Source organism: Carassius carassius, chromosome 41 (genome assembly GCF_963082965.1).
Source record: "Carassius carassius chromosome 41, fCarCar2.1, whole genome shotgun sequence".
NCBI classification, from domain to species: Eukaryota; Metazoa; Chordata; class Actinopteri; order Cypriniformes; family Cyprinidae; genus Carassius; species Carassius carassius.
The window spans coordinates 3,089,203-3,108,205 of NC_081795.1; the positions used below are offsets into that span (position 1 = coordinate 3,089,203).

The 19,003-nt window shown below is 34.9% G+C and overlaps 1 protein-coding gene across 5 annotated transcripts in view; it reads right to left on the minus strand.

Moving 5' to 3' along the window:
• Positions 1 to 19,003, minus strand: part of LOC132123450 (protocadherin Fat 3-like) — a 128,968-nt gene that overhangs the window by 49,190 nt on the left and 60,775 nt on the right. For all 5 annotated transcript variants that reach the window (XM_059534063.1, XM_059534065.1, XM_059534062.1 and 2 more), the window contains 2 exons: positions 8,007 to 8,125; positions 7,716 to 7,914 (listed from right to left, as the gene is read on the minus strand). In XM_059534063.1, the coding sequence (XP_059390046.1) occupies positions 7,716 to 7,914; positions 8,007 to 8,125 (318 nt within the window). The remainder of the gene's footprint in view (positions 1 to 7,715; positions 7,915 to 8,006; positions 8,126 to 19,003) is intronic.

Sequence of the window (19,003 nt, forward strand, 5' to 3'; positions counted from 1 at the left end):
TGCTCAAGAGAGGAAATAAAAATTGAATTTTTGGCCGATCTGTCCCTTTCACCTACTTTTAACTAACACCAATGGATTTGCTAATGAGGGTGTCTTTTTATAAGCATCCAATCAGTGAGAATGAGAGCGCTTAGCTAAAGAACAGCTGCATTCACTGGAATTAGCATATTAATTAGAGTGATGAATGATAACAAGCAATTAACAAAAACAGCATCAGTATACAACAGCATACCTATACAGGCCAGTTATCCGTTGCATTTAGAATATGCATGAGCTGTAGGATCTCAGTTTGGGATTATTTTATGATGGCCACATGCATTTATTTCACGGTGCATTTGTCTTTGTGTTCCTAGGTTGTTAGAGTTCACACGGGAGACCTTGATTTCCCAAGAAACTCATTGTGGATAAAAATAACATCAAAACCTTTGGAAAGTGCCAGTGTTGCGTGTGTTTTGTGCTGCAAGTGGGAATTAGCCAATATGAGAGTGTCTGTGATTCATTGGCGGGGTCGGCGTCATAAATTCGAAACGCGCACCAAAGGAACGTGAAATGGCCACACACACGCTGAGATCACACTGCATCTATAAATCAACAGCCGTCTGAAAAAGACAAAGAAACAAGAGAGTGGCAGAATTCAGCAGAGGCCAGTCATGCTGGTTTTTAAATTGCATGCTTTTTCTAAATGTCAAAATGGCATCCAATAATTTATATCGGTTGTTCATGCAAATTAAAAAAACTTTAGCAGAGTCTTACACAGTTTAATTTTTAATAGACAACTTATTGAACAAGGTTATTAAAATCAACATTTGATGTCTTTGAAGTAAATGTCAAAAATGCTCATCGACTTGATGTCCAGCACAATTTTTAGTATATAATGAGAGACTGAAATCATAGACAAATTATGCATGATTCTTTTGTCGTTTCAAGTGTACATCTTTGATTGAAACTTGATTGTGTTTAATTGGCATTTTTATTTAGATTAGTTTTATTTTTAATATATTATTATATATTAATATAAATATAAAATATATTATTAGAATATATTAATATAACATGTTATTTAAATATTAATATTAATAATATCATTAATTTCATTTCATTTAAGTAATCCTGTAAAACCTTATCGACATTGCCCCACTTTTGTCCTGCGTGCAAACACCTTCTGTCAGTTATTCAATGTGCTTGTCGCCTTAAAAAATAAATAATTTAGTAAAAAAAAAAATGTATACAGTATATAATAAAAAATGCATAAATATATAAATATAAAATATTTTTTGAAGTAGTAATGCAAACTCTAAGGCATGAAACATTTTATACAAATACTTAAATTCAAATATTTGTAAACTTTCAAAATGTCTTCTTGTAGGGCTAAGAAAAGTTAAGTAGTTATCAGAGGTTATCAGAGGAACAGATATTTACAACTATGTACTATTTCTAGGTGATCAAATGTACACTAACATTCAAAAGTTTTGTTTTTGCACAAGTCTCTGTTGCTCACCAAGTCTGCATTTATTTGATTAAAATATAGTTAAAACAGAAAAATTGTGAAATATTACAGTTCTAAATAAATGTTTTCTATTTTAATATACATTTAAAAATGTAGTCCTGTGATGACAAAGCTGAACTTTCAGCATCAGTGTCACATGATCCTTCAGAAATCAATATACTGATTTGCTTCAAGAAACATTTCTGATTATTATCAATGTTGAAAACATCTGTGCTGTTTCATATTTTTGTGGAAACCATGATAAATTATTTTCAGAATTCTTTGATGAATAAAACATTAAAAAAAAAAAAAAAAATTATATATATATATATATATATATATATATATATATACTGTATTTATTTAAAATATTTTTATAACATTATAAATCTCTTTGCTGTCACTTTTGATCAATTATTCATCTTTGCTGAATAAAATACGAACCGATTTAAAATATTTTCATTGATCATGCGCCTAATGCAAAACTGACTTGTTCTTGCTTCCACTGAAACACAACATTCACAGATGTATGGAAATGGAAAACTTTCTGTATTCCAAGTTTTGTATTATTGTATTATTGTATTTTTTCATCCATAATAATTTGTAATAAAAATGCAAACATTATGCATTAACACTAACTCTGAGTGTGGCCTAATTTTGTCAACACATTATAGATAAAACATGCAGCTTTATAAAGAAACGTCACTAGAGGAGTTCTTTAAAGATATGGCTTATTACTGCTCCTCAGGCCATGAATGCGATCATAGAAATGACGAACAATGCTTTTGATAAAACTCGTCTATTATTCCAAATGATCCATTATGGAGGATAATCAGAACGATCGCAATCATGGAGAGCAGGATGAATGCGGATCTGCGCGCCGCATCGCTGGTTCAGGAACAGTGAAAACAGGGTGTTTACATGCTGTAGAAGATGCAGTGATTATCGAGCCGCGGCAGACACAGACAGAGAAAGAGAGAGCTATTCTTAGAGTCTTTCATCATGAGGAGGAAGACAGAACAGAACGAGAGAAAGACGGAAGGATGCTAAGAAGTCGCAGGGGGATGGAATGGGAGAACCCAAGAAAGAGACAAAAAGACACTTAAGGCCTTGTGAACGAGAGAATGGGAGGGTGATACAGTGAGACAGGGAGGAGAGGAAGGTGTTAGGAAGGGATAAGAGAGAGATGAGAGAGGATGAGACGGAGGGGGAGGAAAGGCGAGGAGGAGAACTCGGGGTTGGAGGAGACTAAACGGGAATGTGTAAAACCTGCAGACGAGATTCACAGAGACACAAATTACTGCTGAGACAAGCAGAAGAGAGAAAGAGCGAGCCTTTTGAAGAGTTTCAAGCTGAAAACGAGCTATACTGTAGAAGCTGGCAGCATTTTGAAGACTCTTGACCCTCCGTCGGTCCACACAACCATTCATCTGTCCAAACAGACTGTGACTGACGAGTGAGTTAGGAACTGCTGCATAATGCATGGTTTGACTTGCTAGAATGACAGTCTGGCCCTGACGTACAGTAAGTGAATGAAAGACGTTCATGTGCTAATAATGATGGAAGTGTTTGTGTGTAGTTCTCCTCTGATCTCGCCTCATCTGCACGAAGAGTCTTTTCACTGACTGCAGAGCAGCTTTTAACGTTTAACTCAGTGAAAACCCACAATTTAAAAATTAATTTAAAGGATGTTTTTCACCTACAGATTACCATACAAGACAAACGCATGATGAGTTACATGCATTAAAGGAAATCACAAAGAATTTGAGTTTTCATGTTGTTTTGAGAGGTAGCATTTCACATAGACATTGTCCAAAATATGATGAGTATGAACGCAAATTAAAATATGCAAGGAAAAACTTTCTTTTATATATAAATGATGTGTGTGTGTGTGTGTAAAGACCTCTAACACTAGCTTGCTCTATTCTTTTTTTTATTCTATCTGTTTTCTTTTTATTTATTATATTATTTAAAAGCCCACACTACGTGTACTGTGTTAACCTAACGGAGACTTGTTATAGCACTTATATATCATTGCTCTTTTTGTTGTTTTTGATTGCTTCCACTGTCCTCATCTGTAAGTCACTTTGGATAAAAGCGTCTGCTAAATGAATAAATGTAAATGTAAATATAAATATATATATATTGTATTTTATATTAGAAATAAAAAATATTATATAGATTTTATATATATATATATATTTAGAAAATATTACAATATTTACATTTATAATTAATAAATATATAATATAATCAAAATGTGAAAAAAATCATTATATTATATAATTGTTTAATTATTTTAAATATTGTAATATATAAAAGCTTTTATTACTTCCACACTGCATAAATGTTTATACACTGTAATCATATGTAAATATATTTATACATTGCTATAAATAATTTAGCAGCTTTTCATTTAGAATGTCATCTTTACAGATACTTAAAATCACCTGATTATTCTGTGTGAATTGCTATATTAAAATACATAAATTTATAAAATCAACAAATTTGTAAAAGACATTTCATGGCCGGTAAGAAATATTTTTGGACATTACATTACATTACACACAAACTTTCATTCCTCCATCTATTCATAAATAGTTACCTATTCAATCATCTATGCATTTAAAATTGTACATCTATCATCTATTCAGTCCATCTATCTGTTCTTTGGGTGAATGCTAGATTTTTGCTCATATTGTTCAGGGAGCGTGTGTAAACTGTTCAGTTTTGTTTTTGTTTGGAGATGCACTAGGGAGAACAGACTCTGAACTTAAGTTTAAACATGCCTTCAAATGGTGCAATTTCCCATTGCGGTGTACAAACCAGACTGTCTAAATGTATTTATCACTGTACATGAGCCACAGAATACAGTGAATCCATAGAGGAGTTGTGGAACAGCAAGAGTAGGCTTTAATAATAATAATGTGATCTTACTTCAGTTTAATTCATAATTCTATGTAATAAGGCCATTCTTTAATAAGACACTGCTTATTTTTTCACTGTAATATTTACTAAAATGATTTCAAATCTGCTCTTTTATCTATGGATTTATGAAATATGCCCATTATTAAAATCAATTTTATGATTTTTACCCTTTTATTACTATTAATATAATATTATATAAAATACAAAAATCACCACCACCAACATAAAAATAAAATAAAACAACATATAACAACGATGATGATGATGATTATGAAAATAATATTATATTAGTATTATATTATTATATTATATTAATTATTATTATTAGTAGTAGTATTAAATACAATAGCAAAAGAAAGAAATTAAATTATGATAATAATAAAAATGTTATTATACAATGTTACTATTATTTTGTAATTTATATTTTATGTTGTTGTTATTTTCGGTTTATTTCTTATATTATATTAATGCTAATAAAAATTATGTTATTAGTTAACCTAACAGCAAAACAACAACAACTGTATTATTATTATTATTATTAACAATAACATCAATAACAACAATACTAAACTATTATTTGTTTATTTATTATTGTATTATTTATGTGGGGTTGGTTGGCACTATGTTGTGGTTTCTTTGCTATCCTTATGAAAGGATTTAGTGAATGTAATTATTTTGCACCAAGCGAAGATGTTTTTATGTTTTTCCTCTGCTGGTCTTTTATTTGTTGCCCGAATCCAGTATTGACACCAGAGGCTTTCTAGTATCGATCAGCTGAGTTGTTTGGAGTTTGTGTATAAACTCCTCTGTTACAAACACATCTGCAAAACCAATAAAGTGTACAAGCAACGTCCCCCATGACAGTGAAGAAATCTTTCCGAAGCATGTAAACTATCATAAGAGACCTCACATTTCTCAACGCAGGGATCAGACTACAAGTTTAACTGTCCCAGCAGATGTGTTCGCTGTCGAGGGAGCACACAAACAAGAAGTGGAGTGGTGTCTAGAGAGCGTGTGCAAACTCCAGTCTTGTGAAAGAACTAAAGATGTTTTGTTTTGGAGTCCACTTCACAGTGCATCATCAAAATACCCTCAACATCTGCCGCCTACCGTGCTGACTAGGCCTGTCACTTTTGTAAAAAAATCATTTTCGATTTTTAAGACATAAGTGTTCATTGAATCGATTGTAAAATCGATTTTTCATGTCTAAAAAAAAAAGACGTTTCCTTTTTCAACGTCAAATAACGGACGAATGTAAAGAGGGCGCTGGAAACGCACAAGTCAGCAATATCACTTTCACTTAACATTGAAATCATTGAGCCAGACGCTCTATTCGCGTTTGGTGTTAACGCAGCATAAGTGGTCGCTTTCGACGTCACTGGGTCTTATAGGAGCGTAAAATTGCTGGTATTTTCTGTGTAGCTTTCGCAACACATACTGCACTTTCGGAATTCTTTATTTTCTTTTTCTGCTTGTTTGTGAGTTTTGTTACATCTATATTTTTTCATTGTTTATTCTTTTAAAATTAATAGTGTACATATTTGATTAAAATCGATTCCCTATTTTCATTTTCGAAACTTTTTTGGTTGGTCCAATCGATTGTGCAATCGATTTTCGAACTAAAAGTGACAGCCCTAGTGCTGACTACACACACTTTCAAAAAACACACACCCTGGCTCTGATTTCTCAGAAATATGTCAATAAATAAACATTTCCTTGTGGCATGCACAAATTCCAGTGTCTCAAAGATGTCATTAATTACACACACAGACAGTTTTTTCAATAGAGCGAAAGCTGATCTGATTTCTGTACCTCATTCAAGTCTGATTCTGATGATAACAAGGTCTGAATTTACAAAGCTGTGCATCAAGTTCTTCCTGTGGTGGATGCTTGAAAATCAACTTGGCTATCTCAGAAACATCAATTTCAACTCTGCTTTATAGGAGAATAATAAAATGACCCCTGCGTTCCCCTCTAAAGTCATCTTTACCGTACTGCTCAATACTTTTTCCCAAGTTCCCTCCTCACATGTACTTTATTTAAACCTGGAACTGAATGAAGTTTTCTGAAAGCTGTAATTTCATCTCTCTCTGTGCGCTCGGCATATTTGACTCGGCATCAATAATTCATGTAATCAATATACATAAACAGAAAAAAAAAGTTTCCAAATAAAAGCCCAACAAACAGAGCTGCAGTGTGTGTGCCAGCGAGATGGTGATGTGTAATTGTCTCTGTTACACAGATACATTTAAACATGACGAGGCTGAAAGGCCTTTCTCATGATGCTGACAGATGAGAGCAGAGGCCAGGCCTGCAGCCGTCTGATTAACATTTAGACAGCTTTCACTAGAACAAACAAATACACGACAAATCAAGCAGTACACATTTCTGCAAGAGAGAGAGAGAGTGATAGATAGAACAACAGACAGACAGACAGATAGATAGATAAATAAATACGAATACTTTTTTTTTTTTTAAATGATCGATAGATGGTAACCAGTGCTTTCACATTGATCTGCAACAAGATCGAACTTCTGCCACACACACAATCAGACAAATATCTGCAGAAAATTGGTGTGTTGTGAGTTTTTCTGGGAACACTGTTTATGAAAACCGACTTACTGCGTCAAACCTCACAATACTTTCTGATCTTTCTCTCTCTGGCTGCTTCCCTTTCCCCGTTGCCTTCCGTCTTTCTGACAGCTTGACCTTTTGTGACCTTTCCAAAGTTTTTAATTAGGATCGGTGCTTCCTGCTGACATGCACTACGGGGTGTGTGACTGGAGAGAAAGGCCTGTGGCTATGAAATTAATCTGTCAATCAAATCCAAAACCATATCACCAGCCAATCAGCAGCTAGGATTTACAGTAGGCTCAGACGATGATGTCATAATGCAGAGAGCAGCAACAGACCTTGAGAACTCACACACCCAGATGGGCAGATTTAAACAAGTGAACTTAATTACTAAATAAGCTGAATTAATTAATGCATGGGAAGGAATAATTAGCTTTATATACACCACAGACTTGCAATACACTCTTGCATTTACCATGCTTTTTCAGAAGTGATACCATGGTAAATCACAGTTTATAGATAGTTATAGATAGAATGATGGATGGATGGATGGACGGATATAGGTGTATGCATATGATAATAATTTAATACCATGGTTTCACCATCTGATACCTTCACTGTACCATGGTACTTTTTAAGGGACACACATATAAACTCAGCTTATTAAAACTGACATTAATGTATTCTATCTATCAGACAGATACAGTTTGACGGACAGGACACTGACCGGTGCGCGGGTTGATGCTGAAGAAGTTCTGCGGGTTGCCGCTGGAGATCCGAAATGACAGGCGAGGCTCAGTTGTCGTGGCGTCAGGGTCCTGCGCCTGGATCTGAATGACTGACTGGTCCTTTGGGGAGTTTTCCGGAATGGTGGCATGATACATCGGTTCAGACGTGAGGGGAGCGTTATCGTTAACATCCTCAACCTGTTAAAACACACACAGAAAATATATATATATATAAATGAACATTTCATGCAAAAACCACAAACTCTCCCATAGGATGCACACTTATTTACCTGTATGTACACCTGCAGTGCTGCTGACTGTGGGACCACTCCCAGATCAGTGGCGTACACCGTCAGCCAATAGGAGTCCTGCGTCTCTCGGTCCAACAAATCTGTAGTGTAGATGACACCTGCAAAATAAAATTGATAAAAACATCAAAACATCACAGACTGAATATTTTAATTCCAGTGAAACAGTGGCAGGGTTGATCATTTAGTTTCAATGCTAACAGGTCTTGCCAGCAATAATTACGGATAAAAAGCAGAATAACTAATGCTGAGGGGTCTGTTAACGGTTTTATTTTTCAGATTTATATGCTTCATTGAGTATGACACAGGAATCAGGGGTTCCTGTTCATCTGGCCAATGGTGAGTGGTCTGGAAACATGTTTGAAAACAGTCATTATTTATCACAGCAGGTGATGCTGGTGGTGAGGTACCTTTAAAAATCTGTGTTTTTCTGTGATAATAAAGCAGCACACAGGTTGTGGTCAATTTAGATCAATAAGGAGGTCACTTCCATAAGTCATGTGACAGAAACAGCAGAAGAAAACACAACCCTCAGGCTAAAGACAAAATAAAATCTGAACCTCTGACCTCAACAACAGCCTGACATTTTCCATTGTTCCATGTAACAGTAAACTGAGGTCTTCAGTCTTGGGGACAAAACATTTAATTATGTCCACTGTCAGAACATAAAAAAAAAAAAACAGTTTATTTCAGGCAGAGATTTGCCACAAAAAGCGAGTCTTTGCACTGGCGCGACTGTTGAGGTACATAATATACAAATAAAATGTCTATAAAAAAATAAATAAAATTATATTAACAGAAAGTAAATAAATCTTTATAAAAATAAAGATAATATGTAATGATAGAGTATTATATATATATATATATATATATATATATATATATATATATATATATATATATATATATATATATATATATATATATATATATATATATATATATATATATCCCCCTCCCATAATTTCTGTATTATTTCTATGCACTTTTACATGCCTCTGTGTTTTGCCCAGAAACTACTGTTACCATGGTAAATGTTCTGCAAGGAAACTAGGATCAGACTTGAATCAGGTAAAGGAATCAGATCAGATTTCACTGTATTGAAAAACAACCTGAGCTTTTGTGTGTGACTGTGTGTGTGAGGCATTAATAATTCAGTCTGTTAGCCTGTAGGATTCATAAAATCCTTTAGTTCATTGTAAGAGCACACGTAATATATTCGGAACACCAGCAGAACTGCCTGAGGAATCTCAAAATGAGAGTAGACATCGAGAAAAAAAAAAGAGATATGAAGAGAGACAGAGAGTGTATTCTATTCTCTGAGGTAATAGAAACTCACTTTAGCCAATCAGATACAGATTGGAAGTCCAGCCCTGACAAACCAGAGTCATCTCACACTATTACCACCAACCATTCAACCACATTACACACACACACACGCTCTAACAGAGGACATCTATTTTTTTTATATATAGCTAATTATAATTGCTACAAATAAATTTTATAATTAGTTGCTACAATTTGTTTTATTTTACGAAAACACTTTTTAATTAATAGTAACTTAATAAAACAGTTTAATAATATAATACATTTTAATATTATATTTAAAAGCAGAGCTTCCTTTTTTTCATTAACCTAATTATTATTACTCCAAAAATCAAACCCTACAATATTTTTTAGATATATAAAAAAAAATATATTATTTATATTTATACAATAAAATACAAAACATTATAATAACATAATATATTAGAATTTTATATTCTTAAAAAAATGGGACAATCCATAGACATTGTTTTTATAAAGCTAATTATAATTAGTAGAACCACAACAATTTTTTTTATAATAATAATAATATATATATATATTGGGGACTACCATTAAAATAATAAAACTGATAATACCAGAATGCATTTTAATATTATATTACCCATTAACATTTAGTATATATATACACATAATAATTGCTTTCCAAATGGGAGGTTGTGTCAAATTTAGCTCACTTTTGTGTACAATTGTGTCCCCAGTCTACAGCTAAGCAGTCACACACATTCCTGGTTGGAAGCTTATATTTCATGTAAGAGCTGAGCGAGCAGAAAGGAAAAGCAGAGAGAGAGAGAGAGAAAAAGTGAGCAGAAATAAACGTTTGGAAATGAGGAGATTATTAAGCTTTTTCGTCGGTTGTTGTGTTCCTGCTGTCTGACCTAGATAAAAACGATAGGAGTCAATGAAAGGGTGCCAGCCTGATGGCATGAGGCATGCACGTGTGTGTGTGCAAATATGTGTGTTAGTAATGCTGTTCACTGGCATAATCTCAGTGATCAATTATTAATGAGCGCCCAATTATCTACATCCTGTCTTTCCCAGCATCCTCTTTCTGTAACTCAGGGAGAGTAAGTGAGATAGTCCGGCCCATTAAACATGCAGGCCTCTTATAGATTCATTAAGAACAGAATACAAATTAGTCTCGTGAAAGAGCGATGCGTTTAAGATGAGAGGAAATGTGAAGGGGTTTCTGCATGTTTATATAATCTCTCTTCCAATCTTTGATCTTTGACTAATCTTAGGTTTAATAATTGATCCTGGTGCTTTCAAGACATGGCACACGCATTATTTGGCATTACAAACGTGTTGTGTGTGTCAAAGCTCTGTTTCCCTGCACAGATACAGTCATACATTAGTTTTGAAATCGGCAGCACTAAGAAATATAAATTCTGACATTTCATCCAAAAATGAAAAATTATTTACTCTCATTTTGCTCCAAACACCTATGACTTTCTTTTCTTCTATGTTAACCAAAGGAGATATTTAATAGAATTTCCTGGCTGCTATTTTCCATACATTGAAAATGTATGGGGACTGGAGCTGTCGACTCCAATAGTGACAAAAACACTCTCTAAATGTAGTGCATTCGACTTGTGCACTTTATTACAAGCCTTCTCAAGTCATAAAATAAATCTGTGTGAGGGACACTTTGTGCAAATGTGATGCATCAAGATGCATAATTTGAAGTTTGACATGATTTAAAAAAAAAAAAAAATCATGTATTAAACTGTTGTTTAATTCTCATACAAAGCTACTGTATGGCTTCAGAAGACTTAGAATGTGGTGAAGTGAGTCATGTGTAATACTTTTATAGAGATATGTGGTTATTTTAGGAGCTTAACAAGCCAAGACCCCATTCACTTCCACTGTTTGACAAAAAAGCTAAATCTTTGTTCCACAAAAGAAAGGGAGTCATACAAGTTTGTATAGTTAGTATACTATCATTCAAAAGTTTGGGGACAGTAAGTTTTTTTTTATTTTTTATATATATATTCAATCTGCATTAAACTGATCAAAAGTGACAGTGAATATGTTTATAAGTGTTTCTATTTCAAATACATTCCGTTCTTTTGAACTTTCTATTAATCAAATAATCCTCACAAATAAACGTTTCAGTTTCTGCAAAGAAATCAAGCAGCACAACTGTTTTCAGCATTAATAATGATAAGATATGAATCAAATCAGCATATCAGAATAACTTATGATGGATCATGCGATACTGAAGACTGGAGAAATGATGCTGAAAATACAGCTTTGATCACAGAAATCAATTACATTTGAAAATATATTCATATAGAAAGCAGATATTGTAACAATATTCCACAATATTAGTATTTTGATCACATAAATGCAGCCTTGGTGAGAATAAATGGCTTCTTTCAAAAACCTTAAAAAATGTCTCACTGAAAGGAAGTGTAATGTTGACAATGTTAATTTTTGGCTTAGTTTTCAGATGCGTGCATTCAATTGTGCATTAACATTGCACCCAGAAGGCCAAAGAACAATTGTAATTTCAGCAGTGTAATTACAAAATACATTTGTAGTGATTAGAAACAGGTCATTGTGATACTGCGTGTGCGTGTTCAGTGGGACATCATACTTCATTCAGGAGCATTTTTCCAGGCCGTAACCTAGCAACCTGAACGAAGTATGAATAACAGGCCCCAAAACCATCAAAAGTGCCTTTCCATCAAAAACACGCAACAGCAAACACACACATGAATCCTGATGCACTAAATCCAAAGCCTTTATTTAAAGCACATTTAAATGAGCCAATTAACACTTTAGCAGGATGTATATGGTGTGTGTGTGTGTGTGTGTGTGTGTAGAAGGTGTAATCTGTCAGTGTGTTTTAGACACTTGTGTGTGTAAGTCTGTGAGTAAGACACAAGCGTAGGTGGCACATTCACTCTCTGGGTAGAGCAGCTTGTGTGTGTGTGTGTGTGTGTGTGTGTGACAGAAAAGGAAATTCACAGATTCAGTGGTTTCAAAATATCCCTGTGGTTTTAAAGGAGGGTGTTAAGAAAGTGATGACAGGGAGCAGACTTTACTATCTCCCTAAACACAACCTCATAACACACTAAAAAGCCGCAGAGCTCTGGAGAAAACCGCACAAGACAATGTACCAACCACAGAGGCCTGGGAAACTAAACCACAGAATGCAATTACACAATATCACAATTACATAACAGCCTACAGTCTGATAGAAACTCAAAACTCAAGACTCAAAGTCAAACAACCTCTAAATTAGAGATACTTAAAGCCTCTAATACACTTTTTTAGTCTTTTATTTATGGTTTCTTTATGTTTTTCTGGCAATTACAACCATAGTTTAGCCTTAAACATGGTCTTTTTACTATAGTACTTGATTTGAATACACTACTGTTCAAAAATGTTTTTAAAAACGAACCCAACACTCAATTATTTGATCAGAAATGCAGTAAAATTGTGAAATATCATTTCAATTTAAAATGACCAGTCTTCAGTGTCACATGGCCCTTCAGAAATCATTCTGATATGCTGATTTGCATATTAATAATATCAATGTTGAAAACAGTTGTGCTGCTTCATTCCATTCATTTTTGTTATTTTATAAGTGTTATTGTCACTTTTGATCAAGTTAATTTACCATTGCTAAATAAAAATCTCTTTAAATATTAGTAATAGTTATCATACAAAGAATACATACAGTGTAAACGTTAAATATAGGCATGTTAATATGTCATATTAATTTGACATCAGGAACTTCTGAAGGACATGCTTTTAAAGCTTAGTTCTGTGGATGAGCTTCGTAGTAGCTTTAGACATGAAATTATCACTCAATGAACTCAAAAGAGGAAGAAAAAAATCCAGTTTTCATGACGTGTCCTCTTTAAATGATTTACGAAAGGCCAAGATGTGGAACAAGAAAAACGTTAAAAGAAAAGCACCTACTGCTGCCACACATCATTGGCTCTGAGCAAATGAGAAGCACTATCTTCTGTGCTTTGAATGACTGGCAGCTATTTCTGAACTCCATAAAGGTCTCAAATTCACTGCAATATGAAGAAAATACCTTGCCATAGAGAACCATTGATCAAAAATAATAAACTGGGGCAGCTGGTGGAGTCACTATGGTACTAGAGGGAAGCATCTACTCTAATGATCAACTTTGATGATTAGACATCAACACAGCTATTATGTTTTGTGTAGGACAGAGAAACACAGATTTAGAGCTTGAACAGAATACTTTACAACTGATTAGTCCTTTAACAGAGAAACAGACTGGGATTAGGCTTAACTGGAAAATGCTTAAGATGTTTTCTGGTTGATTTCATGATGGTTTGGAGCTGTAGTGAGCTGCTGTTTCTGTACAGTGGCATCAGACTGGAAGACATACTCTCAAGAGAGCGCCGATGCATTCATGCACACTCAAACAGTACATATATAATCACTGTGTTTTACAATGTATGGACAAAAGCTAAATATGAGACATGTTAATGCCAGCATCAGCAACATCCCAGGAATCTGAGATATCACACATTCATTTCCAAGAATTGCATGCAAAAAGAAATCACTCAGAAATTAGTACATTTCACAAATCAGTAGTTAACATTGAATAAAAAATGACATTTTGAAGTAAAAAATAATTAAATTGAATTGTATTTTCATGTAAAATGCACTTCTATTTAGTTTTATTTACAACTTTGAAAACATTTACATTTTGAAACATCTCTTTTTTCTTTTCTTTTTCCTTTTTACAGTGAATAAGCATTTTCATTTGGAATTTTTGCCAAACAACATTCCTTGCAGGGCTATTATTTGCTGCCAAAACAACATTTTAACATCTTTTATTCTTAAAATACTTTCAAATTCTGTCTTTTTAAAATGGTTTTGAGATCTTGCATATGGATAACCATTCACCTTCTGCTATCAGACGTCTCTGCAATGTACTTGCACTTAAGCACTATGTTTTTAGAGCAGGCAAATACATTCATTGCATAAGCAGGACGCATTGTGCTCTGTGTTACTTCAGAGGAGAAATCTCAGAATCTCCTACGCACACTTTGCAACAGAGACAGAAAAAGAAAAGACAGGCAGAATGAAAAGAAAGGGAGACATGAAAGGACAAAAACACAGAGAAAGCCTTTATTGAGTTTGTCATTTGGGTGCACTCATCCACTTCCCCCTGTTATTGCCCACCTATATTTAGGAGTCAAAGCCTTGTGGGGTTATAAGGGGGAACGATGCAGGGTTTCATCCAATCACATCAGGTTACACGACCCTTACACTGAACCTTTGCGAGAGATGGACGGGGAAATCAGAGTGAAACCAGCAGGGACAGGTGTATGATGATGGCCCGTGTAGCATTTACGTGGCTGACAGTGTCATTTTAGTGTTTGATTGGATATGACGGGACATGAACTTGACCACAAAGGTACTTTGCTCTAAAGAGATTGGCTGCGTTTCAAAGTCTTGTGAAATGCTGAACTAGAAAATAAAAACATGTAATAAAAATTGGGTGTAGTAACAATTTCCACTCAGAAATTGGCAATAATTTCACAACACAAATACAAATGTAAAAATAATTACGACATGAAATTTGGAAAAAAATTCTTGTTTCTTTTTTTTTGTTGTTTTTTTTTTTTTTTTTTTTACAGTGAATCAATATGTTTAGTCTGTAGATAGATAGATAGATACACAAACGTATACTTTTTTTTTTTAAATTGCAGTGAATGAACATTGTTTCTCCTCTATGCCCCACCTTCTGAAATGAGTCGACTTTTACGAGGCTTGTCGCTCTGAAAAGCAAGGTGTGCTCTGATTGGCCAACTATTCATAGCATTGTGTTTGGTCAAATGTTTCAAGCGTCTGACGGAAATGTTACGCCCCTCAACATATACTGTTATTGCGTGTCTCGGTCAGAACATCGGCATGACAGGACAAAAACAATAAAACCCTTTATAGTGTCTTTTTACACGATGCATTGCATATCGCGCCGCGTAAACCTAAAACCCCGGGCTGGACTCTGCTTCGTCCACAGTAAAAGCCGATCTGACAATCCACAGCGCAAAGTTGATGTATCTCCTCAGTGATCAGCACGGATCAGCTCTAGGCATGATGAAGCAGATATCATGCTCTTTTGGAAGGCCAAACAAAGTAGTTTCACTTTCACAATGAAACCCACAGCTTCTCCTCGAAATGAAAAAAGACTTAACAGATCTTCATGCACCAAGAGCTTGTAACACTCCAAAGAGAAAGGAATAATTTAAATCGCATCATATGACCCTTTTAAAGGTACAATTTGTAAGATATTTCCAGTAAAATATCAAAAAACCACTAGGCTAGTGTTATTTATTTTGTCCAGCTGATTACTAACAATATCTCTAATGTTTTCAACTACTTGTAAATCATGAGAAAATTCCCATTCTAAACAGTGACACGGGGCAGTGCAGTCTCCTGTCAATGACATTAGTTACTCTTTGTTACCGCCTTTACTGTTGTAGAAACCACCTGACAACAGTGTCATGGACAAATGCGGAAGTAAATCGCTATAGAAATCGTGATTAATTCGATTCTTAGCGTTTTAAATCGATTACTGTCCGAGATAGGTGATTCACGATTCAAAAATCATGTTTCAAGATCGATTTGATTACGAGTGAATTGTTACACCCCTAGTGGTAGGTTATGATATTATCTTCAATCAATGTGCATCTCATTAACCGAAATGCAAAGTCTTTTTGGGATATGCTACATAATTTTAGACAGTTTACATTAAGACCTGGATCATTTAAAGTTAGATGTTCAGATTTTTGGCAAAATCATGCTTCATCCTACCTACATAATTTAACTGAAGCAGAAAGTCATTTCAGCACATTTTGCAGTGATGCATCATGCACAGGAACCTACATTAATAAAGCAAACTGGATTTGTTTTGATTTCATTTGATTATAAGTTGTAAATAACCAAGATTAATCACCGACCTGAACTGAAGTACAACATCAGCAGTTTAATAGTAAAGGATCCCAAAGTCTAATTTATATTTATACTGTTTATACTGTTATATACTCTCCCCGTCCACTCAAGCGCAAAGGTGCGGCACGAAAATGACGTCATCATGGAATGTGCGGCCATGCACACTTAATTCACATTGAGTAAAGTTCAAACTCCATCAGGTACTTTCTGAGGTTTTGAGGGAAAAGGCTTTTTCAGTCAAGTATGTTTTATTTTTGTTGTATAAAAACAGAATTAGAATTCATTTAGGTAGGATTTTCTTAAAGTTGTCTTGCATTTAATGTGAAATAAACCCAAAGCTGAATATTAAAATTTTTTGTGGTGGACCATATCATATTGAGTTTTGTACTGGCAAACTACTTCTTCTAAACTCTTGTCCTCTAAACTACTTTTAGAGGAGAATTACTCATGGTCATCCCCTGTTGTTTCAAAGAATAGTTGAACAGCAAATGCAACAAATTTATCTTCCTTTTGGGGAGGTGTACATGCAGTCAGCGGAGGCTAACGATGCAAAGCCAGGTGAAAGTATAACAAGGCTTTAATCCGGGATGCTTTCAGTGGTACGCAAAGCACTTAACCCCAGGAAGCTCTGCAGGGACCATCAGTGCAATTAGTGCACTGTAAGTCCCTGCAGATGAAAAGCGTCTGCTCAGTGGCAGCTGTAATGAGCAAGGGCTTTTTTCACACTGTGTTTGACATTTTTGATGCTCTGTGTACAACTGAGCAGCCTTGAATTGCTGTTTGTTCTGTGAAAACAATAGAAGCTTCTGAGCTGAATTGAGAATGCACATAGCGCATCTTGGCCACAAGTGCAAAGAAAATCCTTCGGATATAACGTGCATGTTTGTCAGAAGATGCCTTATGGTTTCAGACTGAGACTTCTTATGTGTGTGTGTTGGGCATGTCATGATTGCATGTACAAAGACACGTGTGAAGTGTCTCCTTTCAATTTGTGTGTGCGTGTGCTCTTTAAGCTGTAATTGCATCTATAGAGTTGCGCTCCATCCTTGGGTGATTTATGGCTCATGACAGCACAGAGCCAACAAGGGCAATAAATTCCCTTACTTGCTTGGGCTACTGCAAAATGTGTGTCCCTTGAGTGTGTGTGTGTGCGCATGTGTGTGTGTCTATGGATGCGCACTTACAAACATGCAAGCATGTCATGCGGTGTACAACATGCAAACTCCCTCTGTGTTCCTTCACTTCTCGCTGAGTCCCTGTTATGTCCTCATTCTTTCCATCAAATCTTTACAGACACACAACAGCTGTATGCAAACAGTCTCTTCATTGGAAAAGTGACAAAGTGCATGACCTTTGACACAGGTTTCCTAACCTTTGCCCCCTGGGTTTGGCCAGTTAGTGTGCGAGTATGCAAATGTATGAAAAATGTATATGTGAGAAAAATATCAATAAATTACTTAAATTAGTTGGATTTTGCCTCAAAATGAGCTTAACAACTCAAAATCACAACCTAAAATGACACCTGAAAAGATCTACATGAAAAAAAAAAAAAAAAAAAAAGATAGGTATGATATCTTCAAAGACTCAAAGTCGACTCCTGACAGACACTGATCCACCTGCTGTCAGGACACAAATCTCACAAAACCACGTTTTTTTTATACTGAAGTACAGAGCTGGAGATGCTTTGCTTTGTTGATGTCAGTGAGTTGTAGCAGGGTTTAAAAAAGTAAAAGGTTCTGCACCAATGTGTGTGATTCATACCCTTTAAAGGCCACGGTGAACCCTCTCGTTTCAGTCTTAAAAGAAATGGACAAATATTCATGGCTTTCTGTCCTTTTTTTCTGATTTCCTCATTCCAAGGAGAGGTGAAAGACCACGGGAGATCTGAGGGTTGTTTTGAAACCTCCAGATCAGTTTCAGGCAGCTTGCGGGTGAGTAGGCACACAAACACACACACACCTTTTTCCCTCAGTCCCTCGATTTACACTGCTACAAGTCTCGTCAACCTCATTTGGTTGGCACACGGTTTCAACTATAAGGATACAAACACAATCGCTATCATTCACACTCTTATTTAGTGCTAGGTAAATTACCTACTAATGGTAGTCCATTGCTGATTACAGAATACATGATGAAAACTGTAGTTAGTAACGTAATCTGCTGGATTGCACATATTAGGTATTGCATTTACCATTTATTTAAATGGTAGGATTTTTAGAAACAAAAATTTAAGAAAGAAAAAAGAATTACGGTAAAACAATACATTATGAATTATTTACTGCCATTGAGTAGATAATATGTAACCATAGAATCTATAAAAAGTAACAGTAAACATTGTGAGAACTTTAAAATTCTATATACTGTAATCTAATTACAAGTACTTAATTTTTGGAATCTTATTATTTAATACAGATTACATGTTCTCAATTACTACCCAGCACTGCTTTTATCAAACCCCTGATGAAAAAATCTAGCTTCAACTGAAACATGGTAGCAGGTTTCTTGCTGGTCTAATCTGGACATAAAATGGTGCTAGGTTGTAGACCATTTTGGACCAGAACATACAGTTTGGTATGGTCAAGCTGGCTTTTTTCTTACATTGTAGTTGATCAAACAGCTTGCACCATTTTATAAACTTCTTGGATTTACTAGAAATAAGCTTCCAAGACACAGCTACCAGCTTAAAGCTGGATTTTCCA